Raw genomic sequence first — 27,879 nt, 5'->3', positions numbered from 1 at the left:
ACATTTCTTTATGGGCCACTAGAGAGTTTTCTTGTTTTGAGTTTAAGGAGAACTGACAGTTGGAGAAAGGTCAGAGAAAAGTTCATTCATGCAGTTTCTGTGCCCAAAACCCCTCAAACTTCCAACAAGAGCCAAACTAATTTTATATAACCACATCAAGTACTTGCCCTTGTTTTTAGAGCAGAAGGAAGCAACAGATTTAATTTAGCAAATGGGGAAAGCTTGAGACAATTTTTTCAATAAAAATTTTATATTATACAATGTCAAATTTTTGTCTCAGAAAATGCCCACCTTGAAGTTGGCTTCTATTAAATAAAAGCAAAACAGAAACTCAAGAATTGTTCTCTGAAGACTGTTGGTTTCTTAACACACTGGCGCGTTAGAAGGTTTTATTCTGAACAGAGATGGCGTAAAGTGCCTGAGGGACACATCCTGGGGACCACTCTGAAGACCCCTGTGGTCGGTCAGTCTCTGTCTGGGTCTGTGAGTCCCCTGGAAATTCACGCAAAGTTTTGTTTGCTATGCAGTGTGCACAGGGAAGAGGCTATGGGCCCGTGTTTTCATCAGGTTTGAGGCTTGGGAAAGTTAATAGCCACTGTGTCTTCCCCTTTCCTTTCAGGCTGAGAGGAATGAGGGCAAAGGGGAAACCAAAGGTCCTCCCGTGTTAATTCACCTCTTCCTGCCAGGCCCGACCTGTGCCTCCCCTACCTCCATTCTCTCATCTGGACATTGGATTGGGTCGATAATGTGGGTGAGCAAAGTGGATTCCTGGAATATGAACTTGGAACCATATCCTGCAACATCGGGAAAAGGTAGGTTTTAAATTCTTTTATTTCCTTGAATTAGTATTATTTTACTTTCTGGAAGTGTGCTTGCTCCCCACCCCCCTTTTTTTTAAAGATTTATTTATTTATTTGAAAGGCAGAGTCACAGAGGGGCAGAGGCAGAGAGAGAGAGAGAGAGAGAGAGAGAGAGAGAGGTTTTCTATCTGCTGGTTCACTCCCCAGTTGGCCACAATGGCTAGAGCTGCGCCAATCAGAAGCCAGGAGCCAGGAGCTTCCTCCAAGTCTCCTATGCAGGTGCAGCGGCCCAAGCACTTGGAACATCTTTTACTAATTTTCCAGGCCACAGCAGGGAGCCAGATCAGAACTGGAGCAACCAGGTCTCGAACCAGCGTCCATATGGGATGCCAGCACTGCAGGCGGCAGCTTTACCCACTATGCCACAGCACTGGCCCTGTATGTTTGTTTTTAATATCCATCTATGCAGTTTTCAGAGATTGAAGGAAGATTTGAGCTCGTAACTAATTACAAATCTCAATAATTTTGCTAGTGATAAAGGTATCCTTTACATGTTTTCTTTGTATATAGAATGTATTTTTACAAGAATTTTAAATACAAGGACACTTCAAGAATTTGTGAAAAGTGGACTTAAAAGGTAAGTTTATTTTGGCCAAAAAAAAGGAAGGAAGGAAAGGAAGGAAGGAAGGAAGGAAGGAAGAAAAAAGAAAGAAAGGGAGAAAGAAGGAAAAAAAGAAAGAAAGAAAATCCATACATATGTGTATATCCTTTTACAAGTTCAGGCCCCCTAAATTAATTACTTGGGTTACCTAGTTATGGTGGTCAATTGTGAAAATTGCACATAAAATTGGGTAGGAAGAGCTCAGACGATTTGTGTCACTGAATTTCACATTTTCCTGTGGAGCACAGGCTGAAGTACTTATGTGACTCACCCAGGGCCCCCAGGGGAGCATCAGGACCAGAATCCAAATTCAGGTCTGGCTGATGTCAAGGTCCACATTTTCTCCTGCATTCTTCACCTCCAGAAAGGCTTTTCTGCGACCCCTGCTCCTAAAGACCTCCCCCAACCCCAGCTTCCAGCCCCTCACCCTTGGCTAACTCCTCCAGAGTGGTGAGGAGCTGCAGGGCAGGACCGCTGGATACGGGATAAAACAAGAGCTAGCAAACGACAGCTTTCTTGAGACTTGCATCTAGTAGACGGTGCAACAAACAACCTAATTAAAACCTGAGCGTGGGAGATAGGCCATGTGATCTGGGTGTGAGATGGCATTTCATCCATCAAGGTCAAGTGTTGTCCAGACTCCCCCTTGGGGTCCTCCTTGAATCTCTGCAACTTCTACCTGATACTTCAGCACTGGACAAAAGCCATCTACGAAAGGAGACTTGAATAACATCTGATGACACCTGAAGCATCCTGCCCAGTGCCTTGGATAAGACTGGAGCTAAATAAATTTTCCATTAGATGTAGGCAAAGAGGTAGCTGTGCCATCCCTGCAGCCCTATCTGCTCCACCCAACCCCCATCTTGTGATGAGAAAAATCAGTTTTTGTGAAACCACCACCCAGAACTTGCATGGATCAAAAATAACCAACATGGCTGCTGTGTACCTATGATGACCTCTGGCTAACCGTAATATCGTTATAATAAAATGACCATGGCTGACACTCCTACTCCCACTATGCGCCTGGTGCCATGACACTTCTGAGACTCCCAAAGAAAGGCAAGGAATCAGTGGTACTCAAGTCCCATCCCAAACTCTGCCCCCTATGAATATTCAATTAAACCTCACCCCTGCCACCTGCCACCACTCCTCCAGATCATACAAATGGTTGACTCTGAACCTCAGTGGGTGCAGCTTCCTCTCCAACATGGCCACACTTCCTCTTGAATGTGTACTTTCCCTTTGCATGAAAATAAATTGTCCTTTCTCTGTTAACTCTTACCTATGTCTCATCCTTGAATTCATTCTTGTTTAGGTGGCAAGAACTTTGACCTCCATGCCATCTGTGCGAGTCAGCCTAGGAGGGTGTTGAAAGCATACCCAGAAATTGGCTGGTAACTCTTTCTCCCAACTCTCACCTCTCTTGTGCTGAAGTGGACATTTGAGAGCCAAGAATATGCAGATCAGACACGTTGGGGTCCCTCATGGAGAAGGTGTGTAGGAGTGGCTGGAACTTGCTCTCACATCTGCAGTGCCTGGAGGTGCTCATTCATTTCATTGCCTTCAGATCTCTGACATCCTCCATTGTCTGATCTCTCTGTCACTTTTGCCTCTAAGCCTCCAGCCTTTCTCCTCCGTTAAGATGAGTGCCCACTGCATAATTTACCACCTTTTCCAATGAGGTGTTTGCATCTCATGCAGGAAGCCTCCATCTGTATTTGACAAATCAATACTGTCATCCTCGCACTCCCAGGGACCCTTGCTGTCTCTGTGGAAAGCCCTTTGGCATATGGTTTTTCCTTAGTATTTGTTACAGCGTTGTTATCTCCAATATGAACGGAAATGCCCGGAATGTGGGGTCCAGATGTGGCCTTGGGACAGGACTCCCAAGTTCCTCCATTTTCTTTGAAAGGAGAACTCTCTACCCCTGCCTCAACTGATTACTTTCAGGATTATTTTCGCAGTGATATCAAACTCACAGATTGAACCTGAAGTATCTGAGACCCCAGATGCCTCAAGAGCAGCCCTGTAATGCTTGCCTCACAGAAAGCCGCAGGGCACAGGTGCCTGGGCAAAATGTAGCGCCTGAGGACTCTCAGGTGCCACGGACTGCATTTGAGATCTAGGATGCCAGGTCCAGATTGGTCCACAAGGGGGCATCCAGGGATGCTGGGGGACTGAGGGATGTAGTCAAAATCCTGTGATGGCAGGATGTGGCCTAACCCGCAGACAGGGCCCTCATAAGCCATGACTCACTCACTCTTCCTCATCTTCCTTTCTCTCTAGGTCATGAAGAGGCTCTTTCATTTCAACCACAGGTAACTCCTTCATTCCTTCTCGTGGACCCACCCCTGTGTCGCCTCCTTCAAAACTGGGAAAATTCAACTACATGTTCTTTTCTTTCACAACACTGGCCACAATATAAGCTAGAGCATGGAACCTGGCCACCGAATGAGACCATCAACTTTAATAGAATCCTCCGACTCAACCTGTTTCTGTAGTGGTCAGAAATTCCTTACATCCAAGCTTTCCTGCACTCTTGCAAAACTCTACCCTTGGAGGGAGCTGCAGCCGTGTCTTACCATCCCAGAGACCCACATTCAAAAGAGCAGTAGATACGTATGGTGAGGAGTCACTACTGAGTGGTCTTCACCACCCAGGACTCAGCCACCTCAAGCCCAGCTTGTCCCAGTGCCCAACCATCCCAGGTGCAGATGAGGCCCCCTCTTCTCTCTTGGATTCTCTTTGACCGCCTATTATCCTACCTCCTCTAACCTACAAGTTGAATGGCTGGAAGATGGCCTATGTGGAAAATTGGAGAGAAAGAGGGTGATTGACTGCAAAAAAGAAAAAAAAAAAAACTTCCCCCAATTAAACATGGCCAAGAGATTCTGCCTCTCCTCTAGGCAGTTTTGAAGCCTCTGCAAGTGGTTGTTTGTCATTGTTTGTCATTCCCCAAAAGGGGAACATTATATTGTCAGAGAAATCTACTGGCAGATAAGGCAACAAAGACGGCTGTCACTCAGCAGGTTCTGGAAATGTCTCTAGAGACACCTGGAAATCCCTACTACACTACACCTCAGGTAGAATGGGTACCGCAGTGAGGTTGCATTGAAGAGCCCAATGGGTGGTGGACTTTAGATCATAAAATCGAGCTTCCAATGGCCTCCCTGTGGGACATTATCACAGAAATGCACAGCTGTACCGATCTGGAAAGAGAGGCCCCAAATCAAAGTCTCTTGTATCTTTAGAGGAAAAGGACCACATGCTATAAAGGGGGTGACTCAATTCTGTCCCTCTCTTTCTACAAAATAACCCTGGAAGACACACCAAACCATCTCTCCTGCCACTCCCATACAAAAAGGAACCTAGCCTGGTGGGGATTGGCAGACAGACCTCACTACCTTACCACCAGCAAGTGGTCACAAATACTTATTGATCCTCATCGACACTTTTACTGGATGGATAAGAAACTTTCCGACGTGAATAGAAAGGCACAAGAAGTATCCAAAATCCTACTAAATGAGCTTGTTCACACTGTGCACAAACAAGGTCCCTCGAGAATGACAGTGGGCACTCCTCTGCTTCCAAAGTAACTCAGCACGTAGCCACTGCTCTGGGAATCTCCAAGCATTTCCATTCCTCTTGGAGAGCACAGCGATCAGGCAAGGTTGAAAGGGCCAACCATTGTCTTAAAAGTACTCTGGCCAGGCTATGTCAAGAGACCTCAGAGTCCTGGTTCAAGCGGTTGCCCATTTATTGCTCTCTTTAGAGTAAGGATGGCACCCAAGGCTGCCTTACAGCTTGGCCCTTTGGAGATCTTATATGAGAAACCCCTCCTCACTTCTGACAGCCTCCTTGATTCAGAGACCCAAGATCAAGTAAAGAACACTAGCGACTTAGGGTTAGTGCAGGAGACACTGGCAGAACATGGCTACCAGATCTTCTCAGTGCCAGATTCCAAAGATTCTGAACGATCTCCCAGGAGATCTAGTTTTGTTGGAGAGAGGGACCAGCCTCGTGGCACAGTGGGCTAAGTCACTGCTTGGGACTCCTGCATCCCACATCAGAGTGCTGGTTAGAGCCCTGGCTGCTTGACTTCCTGCATCCCACATCTGAGTGCTGGTTACAGCCCTGGCTGCTTGACTTCCTGCATCCCACATCTGAGTGCTGGTTACAGCCCTGGCTGCTTGACTTCCTGCATCCCACATCTGAGTGCTGGTTACAGCCCTGGCTGCTTGACTTCCTGCATCCCACATCAGAGTGCTGGTTAGAGCCCTGGCTGCTTGACTTCCTGCATCCCACATCAGAGTGCTGGTTAGAGCCCTGGCTGCTTGACTTCCTGCATCCCACATCAGAGTGCTGGTTAGAGCCCTGGCTGCTTGACTTCCGGCTTCCTGATAACGCACCTGGAAAGGCAGCAAAAGATGACCAGGTGCTAGGGCCGCTGCTGCCCACAGGACAGACTCTGATGGAGTTCCTGGATTCCAGTTTTGGCCTGACCCAGCCCAGGCTTTTGTGGCCATCTGAGAAATTAACCAGCAGGTAGAAGATTCTCTCTCTCTCTCTCTCTCTCTCACACACACACACACACACACATACACACACACACACATAAAAAAATTTTTTTAAAAAATTGGAGATGGGCTCTCCCTCTGACTAATAACAGTCTTCAGTGGAAGACACCCTTCTCAGCACTCCTAATGCTATGGAAAATCTCTAGCTGGGCATATCTGTCAAGAATTAAGCCTCTAGCCCTTGGGTCTTTACAGATGCACCTTGAGGATAATCTGACCTACTCTTGTGAGCCAGTTGGGGGTCTTGAGTTTACCATGAGAAGACTAAAAGATGAGTATAAGTTTGGCTTTTACCAGAAACTCCTCCCTATAGCGAGCCACAGTAAGGCTCCTGCTCTTCCCAGCTGGCATGCTTTCTCCACTTCTTCTGCCATCTTCCTCAGGAAACTGCCATTGGCAGGCTAACTCCCCTGATGAACTGTTCCACCACATTAGTAACAGGGAAGATCTCACCATGCACCATGAAGATGCTTCAGAGTTCACACACACACACACACACAGAGAGAGAGAGAGAGAGAGAGAGAGAGAGAGAGAGAGAGTGCTTCCATCTGCTGGTTCACTCCCCAAATGGCCACATCGGCCAGAGCTGGGCCAGGCCAAAGCCAGGAGCCAGGAGCTTCTTTCGGATCTCCTGCATGGATGCAGGGGCCCAAGCACTTGGATCATCTTCCACTGCTTTCCGAGGTGCATTAGCAGGGAGCTGGATTGGAAGCAGGACAGCCAGGCATCCATATGAGATGCCAGTGCTGTAGTCCATGGTTTTAATCTGCTGCACTACAGCACTGGTCCCTACAAGATTCTTTAGATTCCCTAGACAAATGATTAGCCCTAGATTACCTACTGGAAGGACAGGTTGGAATATCTGAGTGATCAATAAAACCTGGTACACTGACATAATCAGAAGTAAACTCCTGGAAGAAGATATCAAAAGAATTTATGATCAGGTCTGGAGGCTCCAAGATTTTGGTAAGGGGAATCCCTTGGCTTCCACCAAGGCATTTGGGGAAACAGCAAAAGGTTCTTGCCCTCTCTGACACCTCCTTCTCTGGCAGTGTCCATACTCTTGTTCCTTTATGGTCCACGCACACTCATCCTAATCCTTAAACTTGTCTCTTCTAGAATTCAAAAGTGTCATGTGAAGATGGTGGTCATGCAGGGGTTCCAGCCACTAGCTGGCTGCTCCGGTGGGACCTCTACATCAGTCAGTGAGCAATTTTCACTTCCTGACTAGGCAGGGGTGATGCCATGACACGGATCGAAGAAGTTACACAAGATGGAGCTTCCTCCCTTGATCTCCCATGAAAATTAAGGGACGGGGCTGGTACCTTGGCACAGTAGGTTAATCCTCCAGCTGCGGCTCCAGCAATCCTATATGGGCACCGGTTCTAGCCCGGCTGCTCCTCTCCTGATCCAGCTCTATGCTATGGCCTGGGAAAACAGTGGAGGATGGCCCAAGAGGTTGGGCCCCTCACCCTTGTGGGAGACCGGAAAGAAGCTCCTGGTTCCTGGCTTCGGATCAGTGCAGCTCCAGCCGTTGTGGCCATCTGGGGAGTGAACCAACGGATGGAAGACTTCTCTCTCTCTCTCTCTCTCTCTCTCTCTCTCTCTTCCTCACTATCTGTAACTCTACCTCTCAAATAAGTCAATAAAATATTTTTTAAAAATTAAGGGACAAAAATCTCTGAGGTGGAAAAAATTACTATAGGCAAGGAAGCGGCACATAAGGAAGAGGTGAGGTTGCTAGCCCCTCCCTGTAGCCCCACCTGCTCTGCCCAAACTGCCCGCTTGTGCCACAGAAAACTGCAGTTTCTGAAAAACTGCTGCCTGGAGCCAGTGCCAGCTGAAAATAACCAACATGGCTGCTGACTGCATCCCCATGATGATCTATGGCCAATTGTGGCATCACTATAATACATTACCATGGCTGACACTCCTACTCCCATCATGCACCTGACACCACAATACTTCCAAGATGCTCAAAAACAGGCAAGGAAATGAGTCGAACCCCACCCCACCCACTTCCATCCCCTATGAATATTCAATTAAGCCCCACCCACAGACACCACCCCCTGTGTCTCTAGATCATATAAAGTGGTGGTCCTGACCCTTACAGGGTGTGAGAATTCCATTGGCCCCAAACTCACAGCAAAACTGAGTGATGACAAGGATGTTTAAATAAACATGAAAATGTCCGAGCAGCGACCCCTGGACTCAGGAGGACAAGCCACTAGAAGCACTGGAGTCAGGAAAAAAAAGTCACTTTGTTATCTCTGAGCTGCTCTTATCAAGGCAGAAACAGGAATCTGAATGCTTTCTAACAAAGTGAAGCCTGGAATCACTAGGCAACACACTGAATTTGGAAACAAGTGCTATTCAAAAGTTGTGGGTAATGCACATTATGAAAAAGTTACAGATGAATTTCAAAATTTTTTTGCACCTCAATAAACTTATCTTTTTTAAAAAGATTTATTTTGCCAGCACCGCGGCTCACTAGGCTAATCCTCCGCCTGCAGCACTGGCACCCCGGGTTCTAGCCCCGGTTGGGGCACTGGATTCTTTCCCGGTTGCTCCTCTTCCTGTCCAGCTCTCTGCTGTGGCCTGGGAGTGCAGTGGAGGATGGCCCAAGTGCTTGGGCCCTGCACCTGCGTGGGAGACCAGGAGGAAGCACCTGGCTCCTGGCTTCGGATCAGCGCAGTGTGCCGGCCACAGCAGCCACTTGGGGGGTGAACCAACGGAAAAAGGAAGACCTTTCTCTTTGTCTCTCTCTCTCTCACTGTCTAACTTTGCCTGTCCAAAAAATAAATAAATAAAAATAAATAAATAAAAAAGATTTATTTTGTTCATTTGAAAGGCAGAGTTAGAGAGATCGATCGATTTTTCATACATTGGTTCACTTCCCAGATGGCTGCAACAGCCTGGGCTGAAGCAGGTTCAAATCAGGAGCTAGGAGCTCCATCCTGGTCTCCCATATGGGCAGCAGAGGCCCAAGCACTTGGCCATTATCCACTGTCTTCCCAGGCACGTTAGCAGGGAGCTGAATCAGACGTAGAGCATCCAGGACTTGACCTGGTGCTCATTTGGGATGCTGACGTCCCAGGTGGCAGTTTAACTCATAAACTTATCTTTTAATTCCATTTTCCCACAAACTCTTTGACGTGCCCATGAGTGCTCCACGGGGTCTAGCAGGTGCTTTGCCGGTGACTGGAGCTCAGCAGATGTGTGTTTGCTCCCGCAGGTGGAGCTACAGAGGAGCCCTGGAGCCACTGTGCCGTCTTCCTGCCTGTCCCAGCTGCTTCATTTTCCCTCACTGCTTTTCTGCACCTTTCCTGCCAGAAAAGAGATCCCGGCTGACGGCAAGTGTGATGACTCATCTGACATCCGATTGGGTCCTTTGCATCTGCCGTGGTCCTGCCTCAGCCTCTGGGACCAGCCGTGTTGGTCGTGTTTCGGGCATGCAGGAGGATTGAAAGGTCTGGGTCGTGCAGCTGTCTGGTCGCTTTGCCTTCCACATCCTTTGCTCAGGAAAAGGGATCAAGTGTGCTTCAGTCATGCTGGGCAGCGGGAGTCGGGGACTCCTCCACCTGGGACTGTGTCTCCGCTTGTGTGCACCTTTCTTTAAAGGTAGGTTTTGCTTCTGCTCACGCTCACGCCCTTTTTAGCTCCGTGTGCTTACTCTCCTTTCTGCTGAGATCTGAATGAGCAAGCAGGTTTGAAGACTTTGAGGAAATACAGGAAGTTTCTGCGTGGGAACCACCCCTGTTACAACTGCTGATTTCTTCTGCTTGCCTTGGGTTATTCAGGGGAAATAGCTGAGGTGAGATCTAAGAGGGGGTGTGTACATCATGTTTGCTTTATTTTCCTAATGAACATATGGCTTCTAAAGTAAAATGTGAGGAGGTTGCACACAGAGTTCCTGCTGAGTGGCCATCATTGTCATCCCAGGAAACACTTCCTATTACGACTCTGCAATGCGTCCTAGGAGTCAGATGATTTGTTTGAAAACAGAAGACTTAGACAGGGAGCAATGGCTGCTCTGCTGTACAAAAATCAGCGTTTCCCGGTGCTGTTGGGTGTGCAGGGGGCTCGCTTTTTAAGACAGGCAGGGTTTATCTAGAACGTTGCAAAGGAGAAAAGACGGGTAATGAGGAGGGCTTTTCTGGTGTTTTCTGAGAGCAGTCTGTCATTTCTAATTGTGGGGGCAGTCGGGGTGCTTCCTCTTTAGCAATTTTCCTCCCTGCTGGAGACTGAGTGTTTCACCGCTTTCACATGCACCTGCCAGGCCAGCGCTGTCCACACAGCAGCTCTCCTGCCCTGGGTGCTCGACTCGGGAGCTTTGCCATCCTTTTCATCGTCTTTTCTTTCAACGTAGGAATTCCTGTGGGAGATTCGGGGAATGCTATTTCCTGTGTCCACTTTGAACTCCATAAAAGAAAATGAAAGCGGGTATTAGTACAGTGGGTTACATCAAATGCAAGCAAGCAACTTAACTTTTAGTGCATCCTTGGAAACATCCAGAGAGATGCATGAAGTGATGGTCTAAGAACAGAGAAGTCTGCTTTTTATGTTATGAGCTAATTCGGAATTTGCTTTAAGAGGTTTCAAGTACATTTACCTGTAAAACCTTGCGTTCTCATAAGTATCCCAAACAACTGAGTTTCTTAGAGGCAGAGTGAGAGAGAGAGAGAGAGAGAGAGAGAGAGAGAGGTCTTCCATCCGCTGGCCCACTCCCCAGATGACTGCAACGGCTGGAGCTGCACTGATCTGAAGCCAGGAATCAGGAGCTTCCTCCAGGTCTCCAACACGGGGGCAGGGGCCCAAGCACCTGGGCTGTCCTCCACCGCTTTCCCAGGCCACAGCAGAGAGCTGGATCAGAAGTGGAGCAGCCAGGACTGGAACCGGCACCCACATGGGACGCTGGCACTGCAGGCCGCGGCCTCACTGCTACGCCACAGCACTGGCCCCAACAATTGAGTTTCAAAGTTGATTTCAGCAAGGAGGATGGCTTGTGAAGACTTTGATAAAGCCACTCTGGATTTCAGCTTTCCTGGGGTCAGGGCTCTTCCTTAATCACCGGAAAACTTCTAGTAACGTGGGTGAGGTTGTCAGTTTGGTTTAGTGACATAAACTTCCAGACCTTTAGAGCTGTGGAGAGTTTAAAAAGTGCCCCAGTCAGCATTGTCTTCCTTGCTGTCACGCCAGTCCCGAGACGGAGGCGTCACTGTGTCACGCAGGCGCACAACCAGGGCTCAGGGAACTGTGGGGGCATGAGCACAGGTGAGCTAGCGCAGCCGCAGGCGGGATACCCCATTCCCTGGGGGACCTGGCCCTCTGTGTCTCTGAGCTCTGCTGTTCCGCCCGCAGGCTGTGCGGGCTGCGCGTCCGAGGAGAGACTGTTCCGCAAACTGTTCTCTCAGTACAACCAGTTCATCAGGCCCGTGGAAAACGTTTCTGACCCCGTGACGGTGTATTTTGAAGTGGCCATCACACAGCTGGCCAACGTGGTGAGTGGTCCTCAGTGGTGGTGGGCTTCTGGGGGCGGGGAGCGGGGATGGAGGTGGGGCTGACTCTAGGTGTTGGGGCAATTCTCCGAAGGGGCTGCCCTCAAGGGACTGGAAATCATACAAATACACACCAGTCGGCTGAGTCCTGCTCATGGCGAGGGAGCCTGCACTCACTCACACTGAGACGCTGAATTTCTGCAAGTGCTTTCCAAACTGGTTTATGGACCGGAGATGTGAAGGGAAGTTGAGGGGGGCCACAGGGCTGATTTTTTTTTAAAGATTTATTTATTTGTTTGAAAGGCAGAGTTACAGAGAGGCAGAGGGAGAGAAAGAGGGAGAGAGAGAGAGGACCAATCAAACCCAGAGACAGAAAGTGAGACAGAGGCAGACATGGCCAATTGAACCAGAATGAGAGAGAGAGAGAGAGAGAGAGAGAGGTCTTCCATTCGCTAGTTCACTCCCCAGATGCCTGCAATGGCCAAGGCTGGCCAGGTTGAAGCCATGAGCTTATTCCGGGTCTCCCATGTGGGTGCAGGGACCCAAGCACTTGGGCCATCTTCCACTGCTTTCCCAGGAGCATTAACAGGGAGCTACGTGGGAAGCAGAGCAGCTGGGACATGAACCCATGCCCTGAGGCGGGCTGGCAGCATCACTGTGCCACAACGCCAGCCCTAGAACGCTTGCTTTTGAATGATCTTCATTTCCTCCGTGTGGGGAGGGGAGGGAAGGGGGCTGGCACTCCTGGGTAGAGCAGAGTTAGGGGCGGGGCTGGCCTGAGGCTCAGAGAGACTTCCGACAGGCAGGCTCAGGGAGCATGGTGAGGCTGCAGCGAGTCCAGGACCCCCAATAGCCAGAGTTCCGCGAGGACACACACCGTGCACAGAAGGCAGCACCCCCAGGCGGTGAGGAAGAGCCCGCCTTCCTCCCAGTCTCTGCCCTGCAGGTGAAGCAGGCCTGGCTTCTCTGTGGTCCCCTTGTTAGGGACGCAAGAGCAGGGTCCATCACACCCCCCAGCCACCGCTTCCGATGGAGGAGGCTGGCCAGGAGCCCTCTGGCTTCTAGCCTGGGCCGGTAGTGTGCATAGAGGTCAGGGTGCTGGTTAGACAGCAGCAACGTAGAGGCTTTCTCTCACTAGACCGCCCCATTCCCGCCTTCAAATCCCATTTCCTCAGTGTCTCTTCTGCACCCCACCCCACCGCCCGAAGCTCGGTGCTGGTTGCCGGTCCCAGGCCGGGCTGGCAGCTGCACTTTGGACTGGCTGATGGAAAACAAAGCTCTGAGCAGAGTTCCCCTTAAAGTCTATGAGGGCCACTTCACTCTGCACCATCACGTCCATTCCCTGGGCCACGTGGCTTTTCAGAGCACTGTTCTGAAGGTCACTGGTGGGAAAACGCTGAATATCTGCATGTTCGCATTTGGCTATCAGTGTCAAAGATTGAAAAAGACAGCACAGCTTAAGTAAAACAAACTTCTATCTTTCTTATGGGACGGGATCTCAAGGCTAGCAATCCAGGAGGTTTACACCAGGTGGCTTCCTGGGATCGCGGCTGCCCCCAGTTGCCCAGGTTGTGCACTGCACAACTCCTGAGGACATCACTCACAGGGGCTGTGATGCTAAAAGCATCAACCACACACGTAACAGTGACCCCATTTCTGTGCTTCACCATGCTTCCTGTAGGGTTTCATCCCTCAGTGTCGCCTCAGGCTCCAAGTATTTATACTCAGCCATATTCATGTCCATTTTTCAAAAATTCAAAAAATTATTCAAAAAGCAGAAACACAGGTACAAACAGGCACATACAGAAACAGAAAAATAGGAGAGGGAGAGGGAGAGGGAGAGGAAGAGAGAGAGAGAGAGAGACCACCCATCTACTGGTTCACTCCCCAAATACTTGCAACAGCCAAGGCTGGGTCAGACCAAAGCCAGGAGCCTGGAACTCCATCCAGGTCTCCCACATGGGTGGCAGTGGCCCAACTGCTTGGGCCATCTTTTGCTACTTCCCAGGGTGCACATTAGCAGGAATCTGGGAAAGGCGGAGCTGGGACTTGAACTAGACTCTCAGATGTGTGGCCAACCATCTGCCCCCGTGTTCACAGCCCTGGCAAGGAGCAGGAGGTAGGAAGCAAAGGGCAAAAGGGGCAGAGCAGATGCCTGTGGCTTCCTAAGGAGCTTTCTCAGGAGTCTGGCTGCACAAGTTCTACTTTCTGTCTCACCCACCTCTCAGTGCAAGGGACAACTGAGAAATGTAGCTGCCTTAGATTGAAATCTGATGTACTGCAACACTCGCAGTCACATGCAGGAGTAAGAAGTAATGGCCATCCTCGTATGCTTTGTCCAGTTTCTCCCTCAGTTTCTTTTTTGTTTAAAGATTGATTTCTTTATGTGAAAGTCAGAGTTACCCAGAGAGAAGGAGAGCCAGAGAGAGAGAGAGACAGAGAGACAGAGAAAGAGGTCTTTCATCGGCTGGTTCACTCCCCAATTGGCCGCAACAGCCAGAGCTGGGCCAATCCAAAGCCAGGAGCTTCCTCTGGGTCTCCCACGTGGGTGCAGGGGCCCAAGGACTTGGGCATCTTCTACTGCTTTCCCAGGCCATAGCAGAGAGCTGGATCTGAAGAGGAGCAGCTGGGACTAGAACCGGCGCCCACATGGGATGCCAGCAGTGCAGGCAGAGGCTTGGGCCACTGTGCCACAGCACTGGCCCCTACCATGGATTTTTTTTTTTAGCTGAGTGCTTACTGAGGAATGTTTGGAGCTGACTCCAGTTTTGGTCTGTTACAAATAAGGCTGCTGTGAACCCTCGGGGCAGGTATCTGGATAAATGTCCATCTTCCCGTCACTGGGATAAGTGTCTGGGGTCCAGCTGCTGGGCCGCGTGCTAGTTGTCAGGCTTTGTGGTTGCCTGGTGATGCGGTGCGGCCAGTTTGCTCCACCCCACACCCTCCTGCTGCGGCCTGAGTCCCCAGCTGGCCCTTAGGGAGCTCTGAGTGGAAGTGTTTGCTCCTATGCAAGGAGACCTTGGCCACCAGGTTTTCCAGCGTTGGAAGGTGTGTGCTGTCCCCTCGCAAGGACCAAGGCCAAAGGCAATGGCCTGCGCCCTCTGAGTGCCACATTTGATGCCGTCTAAGATAAAGCCCACTTGGCCGTTTAGATTTGGGTCTCTGAGTCTGTGGCCACCCCAGAAACGAGCCTGTCTGAAATGAGAGCCCAAAGCCTTTAATGCAGCTGCAGTGTCGACTACTTACTTCCCCAAGAAAGAGGTACAGGGTGATGGTCCCAGGAATCTGGGTGGTTTTGTGGTCTCTGGCTTCCTGTGGCTGGGCTGGTTCATAGTGGGGCTCATGCCTATTGCTGCGGCCTGGAATTAGGTGGAGAATATAGCTTGTCAGATGACGCCCTGATCCATAGGGTTGGCTGGCACCTCTGAGGGTGTCCACACCTCTGCAGACCAGGTCTATACCACATGGAGCCTCACCAGCCTGTGGAAGTGCAGCCGGGGAGGTAGTGCTAGCGCCAGTGATTCCAACTCTCTGAACAGAGTGTGTGCTAGTGCAGGGAGCAACAGGCACTGGATGGTGGAAGGAGCGTCCATGAATAACCCTGAGACCTGGTTGGAGCTAAGATTCTGAGGCTAGACCTTCCCCCCGACTGTAAGATTCTGAAGCTAGACCTTCCCTGACAGACAGCTAGCTAGCAGATGTATTCACTCGGCCCGTGCTGGACTCTGGGGAATTCAAGATGGTTCTTGTATCGAGAAGGCACTGGCCATAGGCTTCGGTATTTGTAAAATCATAAACTGTTTAGCCAGTCGATAAATACATACAGCTCATTTTTTGGCTTTCTCGGACCAATAGGAAACATTGATGCAGTTCCTTTTGCTGACTTTTTCAAACCGTGGCACTTACTACAGCTTGACACAAACCCGATTGTAGGAGGACGCTTGGCAAGGTCTCCATTTAGGGCTCTCCAGGAGAGGCAACGGTGAGGAGAGGGTGGGGGTGGGGGGAACAGAGAGGCTCAGGGAGTCAGGGCAGGCTGGTGGCTCAGCTGCTGCTAGATTCAGGAGCGTGCCATGGTGTCCTGGAAAGCAAAGCTGGCTGGGAAAGTTTTGGGACTGATGGCCTCTGGTGACCCACCAGCAGTCCCAGGTGGTTGTGTTGCAAGGCTGCGAAGGCTCTAGTGTGTCTCTGGTGGCCCTCATGCTGAGACCTGTGGCTGCTTAGGAAGTCACTGTATTTGGGGCATCAGCCCGGATGTGGTCCTTGACTCTCTCTCTCTCTCGTTTTCTTTCTTTCTTTCTTTCTTTTTTTTTAAGATTTATTTATTTATTTGAAAGTCAGAGTTACAGACAGAGAGAGAAGGAGAGGCAGAGAGAGAGAGGTCCTCCATCCACTGGTTCACTCCCCAATTGGCTGCAACGGCCAGAGCTGTGCTGATCCGAAGCCAGGAGCCAGGAGCTTCCTCTGGGTCTCCCATGTGGGTACAGGGGCCCAAGGATTTGGGCCATCTTCTCCTGCTCTCCCAGGCTATAGCAGAGAGCTGGATCGGAAGTGGAGCAACCAGGACTCAAACTGGCGCCCACATGGGATGCCGGCAGTGCAGGCGGCGGTTTTACCCACAGTGCCCCCCCCACTTCTTCTCTGATTAAGCCTTGCTGCTTCATAGCAGCCTTCCCTGCTGTGCACAACCACACATGCACATGAGCATGGTAAAGCTATGGTTCATTTTATGTCTCCCCATCTGACAGCTCAGACACGTGAAGGTGGGGACTTTTCCCACCCAGTGGCTGCTGTCTTCCCAGTATTTAGGGAGCACGTGACTATTTGTGCAATGAGTGACTGAAGCTGGGAGCCCACATTTGGTACCGAAGTTAAGATGATGCTTGTGTGGGGCTGGGGCCATGGCGTGTGATAGGTTAAGATTCCACCTGCAGTGCTGGCATGTGGGGAGCAACTGGGAGCAACTCGGACTAGACTAAGTTACTGGAATTAAGACTTATTTTATGCATCTGCTCTCCCACAATATGGCGCTGGGAGAGGAGGAAACAGCTTCTACACAGCTGCCTCCAGTTCAACCAATAACAGCAGGAGCTGCTCCTGATTGGAGGAGAGCAGCGTACTCGGCGTGTGGGTAGCAGAGTTGGGATTGGCGGAAGAGGACTATAAAGGAGGAGAGAGACAACATGCACCAGGAACATCTATCTGAAGGAACACCTGAGCAGCCCCCGAGAGAGCCGGCCGGCGGTGTGCCGCTCCCCCGCGGAAGTGGGGAAAGTGGCAGGGGGAACCGCCCTTCCACGGAGGTGGAAGGGACGGTAGCCAACCCGGGAAGAACCAGCAGCAAACCCGGGGAGGGCCGAGCAGGCAAAAGAACAACGCAGGGTCCTGTGTCGTTCCTCCGCGAAGACGGGGAGCGACACTGGCATCCCATACGGGCGCTGGTTCTTGTCCTGGATGCTCATCTTCCTATCTTTCTCTCTGCTTGTGGTCTGGGGAAGCAGTGGAGGATGGCCTGGGTCCTTGGGCCCCTGCAACCCACATGGAGGACCTGGAAGAAGCTCTTGGCTTCTGGCATGGGATCAGCGCAACTCCAGCTGTTGTGGCCATTTGGGGAGTGAACCAGAGGATGGAAGACCTCTCTCTCTCTCTGTCTCTCCCATTCTGTCTCTGTAACTCTGCCTCTCAAACAAATAAATAAATAAATGAGTCTTTTTTTTTTTTTTTTTTAAGATGCTGTGTGTGTTGCGTGCATCCCGTGTAAAGTTTCTAAGTTCAAGTCCCGGCTCTGCTTCTGATTCCACCTTCCTGCAAAAGTGAACCCTGGGAGGCAGTGGGGATGGCTCAAGTAGTTGGGTCCCTGCCACCGACATGAGAGACCCAGACTGAGTTCTCAGCTCCTGGCCTCAGCCTGGCCTGTCCTGCTCATTGCAGATATTTAGAGTGAAATAGTGGATGGAAGGTCTCTGTCTCTCTGCCTTTCAAATAAATTTCAAAGAAACAAAAGACCGAGGTGGCAGTGCGGCTGGGGGAGGGGATGTGAACTGGGTGTGTAGCAGATTCCACCTGGAAAACTCAGCAGAGGCTGATGTGGAAGGTGAGTCTGGGGGCACACAGGCTGGGGACTGAGAGCCAGAGTTCTGAGGCCCCAGGGGAGGGAGGGAGGTTTTTAGCATGTGAGCAAAAGCAACAAAACAGATTCGAAGTCCATTACCATCTACGGTATACCCTCCCCCCACCCCCAACTCTCTTGGTTTGTTTAATGGAACCAGAGCCCTTTATAGGCTGCGGCAATGGGAAGAGACCTCACATCAGCTCTGAAAGACAGTAGTTGGAAGTCAACGTCCTTTTCTTTTCTTTTTTTTTTTTTTTTTTTTTTTTGACAGGCAGAGTTAGACAGTGAGAGAGAGAGACAGAGAGAAAGATCTTCCTTTTTCCATTGGTTCACCCCCCCAAATGGCCAGGAGCCAGGTGCTTCCTCCTGGTCTCCCATGCGGTGCAGGGCCCAAGGACCTGGGCCATCCTCCACTGCACTCCCGGGCCACAGCAGAGAGCTGAACAGGAAGAGGAGCAACCAGGACAGAATCTGGTGCCCCAACCGGGACTAGAACCCAGGGTGCCGGTGCCGCAGGTAGAGGATTAGCCTAGTGAGCCGCGGCGCCAGCCAGTCAGCGTCCTTTTCAAAGTCATCAGGATCGGCTCCAGGTGTGGAAAGACTGCATCTCGGGTCGCGCAGTAAATGCTGCTGTTCGCACGGAAAGACAGAGAGAAAGAGACACGCAGAGATGGGTGTCTTCCACTTACTGGGTCACTCCCCAATGCCTGCCCCAGCTAAGACTGGTTAAGATCTAGTTGTGCATGTGCACAGGTTCATGGAGCCCAGCACTTCAAATCAGGCAGCTTGTGCAGGGACAAAAGCCAACCTAAGCTGTGGATGCAAAGAGACCAGAACTTGAATGCATGGAACTTTTTCAAAAATGAGGGATCCAGTGGCCTGGGAGCTTGCAACTGGAGTCCAACTTTTGGGGAGTGAGCCAGTGGATAGAAGATCTCGACCTCTCTGCCTTTCAAAGAAATAAAAATAAACCTCACTGTGCATGGCCTGGTTCCAAGCCCCTCCAATCAAAACCTGCCTCACCAGTGCTGCTGCGTAAATTTTCTACCCATAAAACTGCCCTGGCCCCTACCATCTGCTTTTTTACACGTGGTTTCCCTCCATTTGCACAAAGAACTCAGCTCTGTCTCTTTTCAGCGATCATTCTTGCTCTAGGGTCCTCTTCCACTAGCAAGGACGTGCAAGGCTCAAAATTACTATTTCTTCTCTCCCAGGATGAAGTAAACCAGATCATGGAAACCAACCTGTGGCTGCGTCACGTATGTGTCTCTGTCATCTGTGCCCCTATTTTCTGAACCATGTCGTCTCCACAGCCTGTGCTCCAGCTCTGGAGACAGCTGGCGGGATGCGAGCTTCTCAGGTGCAGATAGCTCGTGACAAGGGGATCTGTGGCGTGGAGACCGCTGCCCTTGCTGGTGTCTGCTCTCAAGTCTCCTATCTTTAGTCCGTGATGTGAACTCCAAGTGACTGATGCTCCCCACTCTTTGATTCCTGCTACACCAACGTAGAGAAGCTGGTAGCTGAAGTCAGGAACACACAGATTAAATTTCCACCAGCTGGCTATCAGTTGCATCATTTCTTTCTTCCATAAAAAAGAGTCTTATTTTTTTATAGATTTTGTAGCAAACTCATTATCATACACTTGAAATTTTTTTATTATTAGAAATGTATCGCTATTCCAGTTTGGGTCAAGTCCACAGAACAGGAAAGGCTGGCCAATAGCTAATAATTCAATGATAATTATCTATTAATATTATCTACTGATTTTATATATGTGCCTAAATCAGTTCAGTTGTACAGCCCATCTTCCATGAATACAATGTCTCAAATTTTTATAAAAACAGTGTACTCTTCAAATAAGAGCTTATTTTCTTCAAAACAAAACAAAACAAAACTAATGGCCTTGGCGTTTGGCTTAGTGGTTAAGATGGTGACTAAGACAGCACATCCCTCACGGTAGTACCTGGGTTCAATGCCCAACTCCAGCTCCTGACCAGCTTCCTGCTAATGCAGACTGTGGGAGGCAGCAGGGATGGCTCAAGTCATCGGATTCCTGCCACTCACAGGGAAACATGGACTGAGTTCCCATTTTCTGGCTTTAGTCCCAGGCCAGTTCCAGTCAGTGCAGGCAGAAGTTATGAACATTCACAAACTGATTTTTGTTTCTTTCAGATCTGGAATGATTATAAATTGCGCTGGGATCCAACAGAATACGATGGTATCGAGACTCTGCGAGTACCAGCGGATAAGATCTGGAAGCCTGACATTGTTCTATACAACAAGTAGGGGTCTCTTTCCAAAGTTCCCTTTCGTGCGCTGTCCCAAATAGCAAAAAGACTACTCCTAATGGGCTTGCTCTGCTTTGCTTTGCAGTGCTGTGGGTGACTTCCAAGTTGAAGGCAAGACCAAAGCTCTCCTCCAATACAACGGCAACATCACCTGGACGCCACCCGCCATTTTTAAGAGTTCCTGTCCGATGGATATCACCTTTTTCCCTTTTGATCATCAAAACTGTTCCCTGAAGTTCGGTTCCTGGACGTATGACAAAGCTGAAATTGATCTTCTGATCATTGGATCGAAAGTGGACATGAACGATTTTTGGGAAAACAGTGAGTGGGAGATTGTTGACGCTTCTGGCTACAAGCACGACATAAAGTACAACTGTTGTGAAGAGATATACACAGATATCACGTACTCCTTTTACATCAGAAGATTGCCCATGTTTTACACCATCAATCTGATCATCCCCTGTCTGTTCATTTCATTTCTGACCGTGCTGGTCTTCTACCTGCCTTCAGACTGTGGTGAGAAAGTGACGCTTTGCATTTCGGTTCTGCTCTCTCTGACAGTGTTTTTGTTGGTCATCACAGAAACCATCCCCTCCACCTCTCTGGTGATCCCGCTGGTGGGCGAGTACCTGCTGTTCACCATGATCTTTGTCACCCTGTCCATCGCGGTCACCGTGTTTGTGCTCAACATACACTACCGCACCCCAGCCACACACACCATGCCCAAGTGGGTGAAGACGGTTTTCCTCCAGCTGCTCCCACGGCTCCTCGTGATGAGCAGACCTCTGACCAAGAGCAGGGACACAGCTTCTGATCGGAACCCCAAAGGTGTTGCCGGCAGGTCTGCCAAAGTCAAGTTTGCTAATCGTGTGGAACCCGAGGTTCTTAAGGAATGCTGCCACTGTCACAAACCTAGTGAGCCTGCCCCCAGCAAGAAAAGGTTAAGTCACCAGCCTGTACAGTGGGCGGCCGAAGATGCAGAGCACTCGCCCGAGGTGGAAGACGTCATCAACAGTGTTCGGTTCATAGCAGAAAACATGAAGAGCCACAACGAAACCAAGGAGGTAAGTGCGCATCTCCTCCACCCCATCCAGCGGCACCTGCAACAGAGAAATCCATTTATTTATTTATTTACTTACTTACTTAAAAGGCAGGATGGAAAGAAACAGAGGGAGAGACAGAGAGAGAGAGATCTTCCATCCACTAGTTCACTCTCCAAGTGGTTGCAACAGCCCGGGCTGGGCCAGGCGGAAGCCAGGAGCCTGGAACTCCATCTGGGTCTGCCATGTGGGTGGCAGAGGCCCGAGCACTTGAGTCATCCTCTGCTGCCTTCCCAGGTGCATTAGCAGGGAGCCGGATCAGAAGCAGAGCAGCCAGGACTCAAACTGGTGCCCTGATATGGGATGCCAGTGTTGCAAGCGGTGACTTAAGCTGTGTGCCACAACACTGGCCCCTCAGCAGTCGAGAATTCCTGTGAACCAGGGAATCAAGACTCCTCAAGCTCTCCTTAGACTCAGTAGCCAGTGGCACGAGGCATCAGTAGAGACACATGCCAAGGACCCTCTTTAGACAAAGTATAGGCGAAATCATAACATCACTATTTGAATTAAACAGTGCTGGGAGGGAAGCATTTCGCTTGGTGGTTAAGACACTGGTTAAGGTACCCACATCCCCTAGGGGAGTACCTTTGTTCAAGTCCTGGCTTCAGCTCCTGACTCCAGCTTTTTCCCAATGCCGACCCTGAGGAGCAAGAATGATGGCTTAAGAGATTGGGTTCCTGCCACCCACATGATCCCTGAGACCTGGATTGGGATCCCTAGCTCCCAGCTTCAGCCCTAGCCCATCCCCGGTTGCTGTGGGCATTTGGGAAATGAACCAGTAGATAGGAGTTCCCTCTCTTTGTCTGTGTCTCTGTCTTTCTGCCTCTCAACTAACTACGTTTATTTTTCATTGCTGGGGAAATCTTTGAAGAAGAAGCCTGTTTGTGAAGCAGAGATGTGTCCTGTGGTTGTGATACGTAACCACAGCTGTGGCTTTTGTTTGCATTTCAGGTAGAAGATGACTGGAAATATGTGGCCATGGTGGTGGACAGAGTGTTTCTCTGGGTGTTTGTCATTGTCTGCGTGTTCGGAACAGCAGGGCTATTTCTACAGCCACTACTTGGGGACACAGGAAAACCATAACACATATTTTTCCTTTTAGGTCCATAAATTTACAGGCATTATATTTGTTCTCGATTCCTTTCCATAAGGATAGGGACGTAGAACTTCCTACCCAAGTCCCCCATCTTCTGAAACTGACGATTTGATGGACAAAACAGCTTCATTGCAAGCACAGAGTCTGACCCCCCTACTTGTGGCACAGCACAGCAGGTAAAGAGGCCTAACACGGGAGTCCCACAAAGGCAGCACCCGCAGGCTCAGAGCAGCAGGCCAGACTTCTCTCTGGTCCAAGCAAGTCTGACTTTCAGAGACCTGGATGGCTCACAAAACAGCTGGACCGCATGACTAACATCAAACCACACTGAAAGAGGTTGCGTGGCATCTCCAGTCTGGGCTGGATGATGCTTGCGAGATGTGAAACCTGGGCCCTGGGCCTCCGTGACATTTGCAACTCTCGTGAACTCTTGCATCCTTGCTTTCTTGTGCATGTCTCTGTGCTATGGCTCACCCTTGCAGCGTTATTCGTGTGTCACATTCAGTGGTTTAAAAAATACGCGAGGGATGGACGTGCGGCTATGGTGAAGGTCCACTTTGGATGCCTGCATTCCATAACGGAGGGCCAGAGTTCGAGGGCTGCTTCTGCTCTCGATTTTAGGATCTTGGGGCTGCACACCCGGGAGGCAGCAGGTGTTGGCTCTGGTGTTTGGGTCCCTGCCACCTATGTGGGAGACCCAGCTTGAGTTCTTAGCTCCTGACCTCAGCTCAGCCCAGCCCTGGCCATTGCAGGCATTTGGAGAGTGAGCCAGCAGAGCGGGAGCTCTCGCTGTCCCTCTGAAAGGGAATAAATGAATAATTAAGAAGCCAGGCTGTGAGTCTATCTTAGCTGGCTGTGTATATGTTCAGCACTCATCTAGCGAGCAGCCTGAAGGTAAGCCAGCGCTAGGCATTGCAACAGTAACAGAAATAGGTCCTTTTCCCCCAAGCAGTGGTAGCTTTTTTAGAAAAGTCAATTGATGCAAGGATCTGCAGGGCCAGGGAGCCTGTGGGGACTGTCACTGGAGCAGCACAGGAGAGCCTGATGGCGTGTGGCTGGGCACACCTGAGGCCACCTTTGTGGCAGGTCTGAAAAGGGTCTTCTCCTCTTTCCTCACCAACAGTTTTCATTTGCTCCCTGTGCTGAGATGGAAAATAAAAGCCTTCTTCCTATGAGAAATCATGTGTGTGTGTACCTTTTAGAGCAACTCCTGGACATTCTGTTCGATTCCATTCCAGTCGTCTTTTTATTTGTTGTGTAAACATTAGTCTAACAATTTAAGATGTATTTTAAGGCAGAAAACAATACATCTAATAAAGGGGTTCATTTAAGCTTTGTCTTTTCCCTTCTAGCCTTTGTCCCATGCCTAGATGTTGTTATACCTCCGTTTTAATGTTCAACACTCTTCTTCTAGGCCAGTGGCATTTATCCACATTGCATGGGCCTTGCAGTATGACTTTTTTAAAAAAAGATTTATTTTATTTATTTGAAAGACAGAGTTACAGAGAGAGGTAGAAACAGAGAAAGGGGTTTTCCATCCGCTGGTTCACTCCCCAGATAGCTACAACGGGCAGGAACTGCGCCAATCCGAAGCCAGGAGCCAGCAGCTTCCTCCAGGTCTCCCACGCAGGTTCAGGGGCCCAAGGACTTGGGCCATCTTTCACTGCTTTCCCAGGCCCTAGCAGAGAGCTGGATCAGAAGAGAAGCAGCCGGGACTTGAACTGGCGCCCATATGGGATGCCTGCGCTTCAGGCCAGGGCTTTAACCTGTTGTGCCACAGCACCAGCCCCGGGGTATGACTTCCATGATGGCACGGTCTCCGTGTGTTGCTGCTTCCTGATTTCCTTTCCCACACCATGAACTCTGCGTGGTCCCTGATCTGCTGGAGCCCAGGGCACTGCTGAGTCTGCCTGGCAGAGGTCCTGCGTTTGAATGACTCTGTTTTCAAGTATGTTTCACATCTTGTTGTAGTTGTGGTTATAATATCTTTTTATTCTTCTTGTCAAAGGATGAAATGACAGCAAATTCAGTTAAAGATCTTAGTGGGCTTTACTCGTGGTTCTAGAATCAGACAGCACCTCATTCTATGAAGTAGAGCGAGCGTTCCAATGCCCCAGGCACGGGGGTTGGCTTTACAGACAGAAAGCAGAAGCAGAAACTGGAAAGTAGATGGGTCATTTCAGAGTTACTTTCCTTGTAAAGGTGAAAGCAAAGGGGACTTCTTTATCTTGAAGCTAAAGCTGGCTTGTTTGGGGATTTGGCTGTGCCCTCAGTCCAGCTCCCTCCGATGCTCAGGCAGATAAGCAGCTTAGGTTCAGCTGGTTGGTGTGTGCTTTAGCAGAGTGACAGTTGCGGTCTGTTTTGTTGGGCCCAGTGCGGGAGCTCAGTCCAAACCAATGGCCTCCTACACATGCTACTTAACACTATCCTTATAGTAGTTTGGTCGTTATTCAATTTTTTTTACTATTGAGCCAAATAAATATTTAAGCTTATTTTTAAAAATGTTTTAATTGTGGTAGAATACCCCTCACATGGAATTTACCATCTTAACTCTGTCAGCACACACTCAGTCTTACTAAACACATTCACATTTTTGCACACCTTTCGCCACCTTGCAGCCCCAGGACTCCGTCTATCATACAAAGCTGGAACGTTGCACACCAGTCACAGCCCCTCCCTCTCTCCCCACCCATAACCACTGGGAGCCACCATTCTGCCTTATGCACCTAAGATTTTGACTATTTTTTGTACTTCAGATAGTGGGATGGTACAGTATTTGTCGTTTTGTGGCTGACTTAATTCCCTTAACCAGTCTCGCAGGTGCATCCACATTGTACTACATGGCAGAATTCACTTCCTTCTTAAGATCGACCAACATTTCATTGTGTGTACAATGGGCACTTGGGTTGCTTCCCATTTTTGGCTATTGTGAACAATGCTGGTATAAACATGGACTTGTAAATATCTCTTTGAGTCTCCGTTTTCAATTATTTTGGGTATATACCCAGAGGGGACATGGCTCTGCTTTTAATTTTTGTTTGACTGCCACACCTGGTTTTCACAGTGTCTGTACCATTTTACATTCCCACCAGCAGATTCAAAGCATTCCGGTTTCTCCACACTCTTGCCAACACTTGCTATTTTGTGGTGTGTTTGTGTTGTTGTTTTTGATATCAGCCATCCTAATGGGTGTGAGGTAATACACTATTGTGGTTTTGAGTTTTCATTTATATATTGATTAATGATATTGATATTTCATATGTTTATAGGTCATTTGTATTTCTTCTTTGGACACATAAAAATTCAAGACCTTTGCCCAGTTTATAACAGAGTTAGTCGTTTTTCTGCTATTATTGTTGAATTGTAGGAGTTCTTTATATATTCTTTGTATTAATCCCCTATGAGATATAAAAACAAGAGTTCTTTTTTTTTAGATTTATCTTATTTATTTGAAAGACAGTTACAGAGAGAGGTAGAGCCAGAGAGAGAAAAATAGAAAGAGAGAGAAAGGTCTTCTATCCACTGGTTCACTCCCCAGATGACCGCAATGGCCAGAGCTGAGCTGATCCAAAGCCAGGAGCAAGGAGATTCTTCCGGGTCTCCCACGTGGATGCAGGGGCCCAAGGACTTGGGCCATCTTCCACTGCTTTCCCAGGCCATAGCAGAGAGTTGGATTGGAAGTGGAGCAGCCAGGAATCAAACCGGCACCCATATGGGATGCCAGTGCTGCAAAAAGCAAGACTTCTAAGAATTACAGTTCAGGAAGATGGAAGAGGTATTTCCCAGCCATGGCATGGAGTCCTCTCCTGACTCCTAACACATCTGTTCTTTTTGAGGCAACCTTTGACTTCCCAGAGGTTTCGCAGTGACCTCAGAGAAGAGGGAGGATCCTGTTTGAGGGGACTTCAAAGGGTTCATAGAAAAATGGAATTAAAAGATCCAGTTGGGGCTGGTGTGATGGTGCAGCAGGTTAAGCTACAGTCTCATTGCCGGCATCTTGTATGGAACTGCCAGTTTGAGTCCCAGCTGCTTCACTTCTGCTCCAGCTCCCTGCTAATGCACCTGGGAAGAGCAGTAGAAGATGGTCCATGTGCCTGGGCCTCTGCCACCAATGTGGCACACCCAGATGGAGCTCCTGGTCCACTTTGGCCTGGTCCACTCATGGCTATTTTTTTTAAAGATTTATTTATTTATTTATTTAAAAGGCAGAGTTACACAAAGAGAGGAGAGGCAGTGAGAGAGAGAGGTCTTCTGTTCACTGGTTCACTCCCCAGTTGGCCACAAAGGCTGGAGTTGGGCCAATCCAAAGCTAGGAGCCAGGAGCTTCTTCTGGGTCTCCCACGTGGGTGCAGGGGCCCAAGCACTTGGACCATCCCAGGCCATAGCAGAGAGCTGAAACAGAAGTGGAGCAGGCGAGACTCGAACTGGTGCCCATATGGGGTGCTTGCACTGCAGGCGGCAGGTTTTACCTGCTTTGCCACAGTGCCGGCACAACCCTGGCTATTGTAGCCATGTGGGGACTGAACCGGCAGATCAAATAATTCTTTCTCTCTCTGTCTCTCCCTCTCTCTGTCAAATAAATAAAAAGTAAAATCTTAATAAAAGATAACTCTGTTGCAAAAGAATTTTGAAACCCTTGCAGTCTTTTGCATGATACATATTTTCCACACTTTTGAAAGACTTCTCACATTTCAAGTGAACAAGTTAGCAACATGCATTTAAAAAAAATAAAATAATAGTTGGAGAAAAAGTGGTCATGGCATTTGTTCAAAAGAACAAAGGAAAGCGTAGTTTAAACATTTGTAAGGGGCCTGGGGAAATAAAACATAACAGATCTCTTTGTTAATAGAGATTTTTAACTTTTAACATTGGCTTAAAATTCTCTTGATTATGCTTTGTGCGTGCACATGTTCACATATGTGCGTGAACACTGGATAGCCTCTGCATATCTGAACCACAGAATCAATTGCTCATAGACATGGAACAGTATGAAGATTACTTAACCCAATCTTTAATCCTCTAGAGGTGGATTGGTTTACCTATGATCACATAGCTGGGGGATGACAAATCCAACAGTGACACCCACATCTCTATCCCCAGCATAGTTCATTTTCTGTCATGAGACGAGAGTAGAACCAGACAGTCAGTCAACATAAGTGACTGCTCCTCTTCCCTCCGCAACCCCATGCTCACCCCACCTAGCCTGGGGCAGTTACCTGGATTAGGAATAGTGATTAAGGGAGGGGGCACCTTTCATTGTCAGTAATCAGTCGGAAGAAAGCTTTGTAGAGTAAACCAGGTCCCAAAGGTGAAGGAACTCCCCCCTCTTGTCCTAGGAAGATTGAGACTATTAGTTGGCTAAAAATACAAGTGTTGAATTGTGCTTTAATGGGGCAGGGGATAAAAATATCTCCTATAGACTCTGTATGAGTCTTCAGAATGAGATTGATTGTGGAGGTAGTGTTACCAGGGCCCAGCTAGCCAGTCTATGTATCATTGAAAAACCATCTTGCTTATGTATGGCAATAGGCTGTTGTTAAGTACAAGCGGCCAAAGTCAATGGGTGGGGAATTGCTGTGGCTACCTGGGTACCAGCAAGGGTCCAAGAGAGCAGTGAATCTCTTGAATTTGGTTAGTTGTGTTTGGAGATGTGGTCTTTGTTGAGCTGCTATATATCCTTTTTTTTTTTTAAAGATTTATTTATTTATTTGAAAGTCAGAGTTACACAGAGGAGAGGCAGAGACAGA

The 27,879-nt window shown here is 49.1% G+C and overlaps 1 protein-coding gene across 1 annotated transcript; it reads left to right on the top strand.

The window, feature by feature from the left end:
* The first annotated feature begins 9,299 nt into the window (after positions 1 to 9,299).
* Positions 9,300 to 27,208, top strand: CHRNA6 (cholinergic receptor nicotinic alpha 6 subunit). Its single transcript, XM_002720791.5, has 6 exons — positions 9,300 to 9,659; positions 11,400 to 11,539; positions 18,863 to 18,907; positions 19,821 to 19,930; positions 20,022 to 21,000; positions 21,988 to 27,208. The coding sequence occupies exons 1-6, from the start codon at positions 9,587 to 9,589 to the stop codon at positions 22,117 to 22,119; spliced, it is 1,479 nt and encodes a 492-aa protein (XP_002720837.3). The 5' UTR covers positions 9,300 to 9,586; the 3' UTR covers positions 22,120 to 27,208.
* The last annotated feature ends 671 nt before the right edge of the window (positions 27,209 to 27,879 follow it).

Source organism: Oryctolagus cuniculus, chromosome 2 (genome assembly GCF_051225735.1).
Source record: "Oryctolagus cuniculus isolate XC-2025 breed Fujian yellow rabbit chromosome 2, ASM5122573v1, whole genome shotgun sequence".
NCBI classification, from domain to species: Eukaryota; Metazoa; Chordata; class Mammalia; order Lagomorpha; family Leporidae; genus Oryctolagus; species Oryctolagus cuniculus.
Note: the sequence above shows the minus strand (reverse complement) of the source record. Positions and strands in the feature narration are given on the sequence as shown.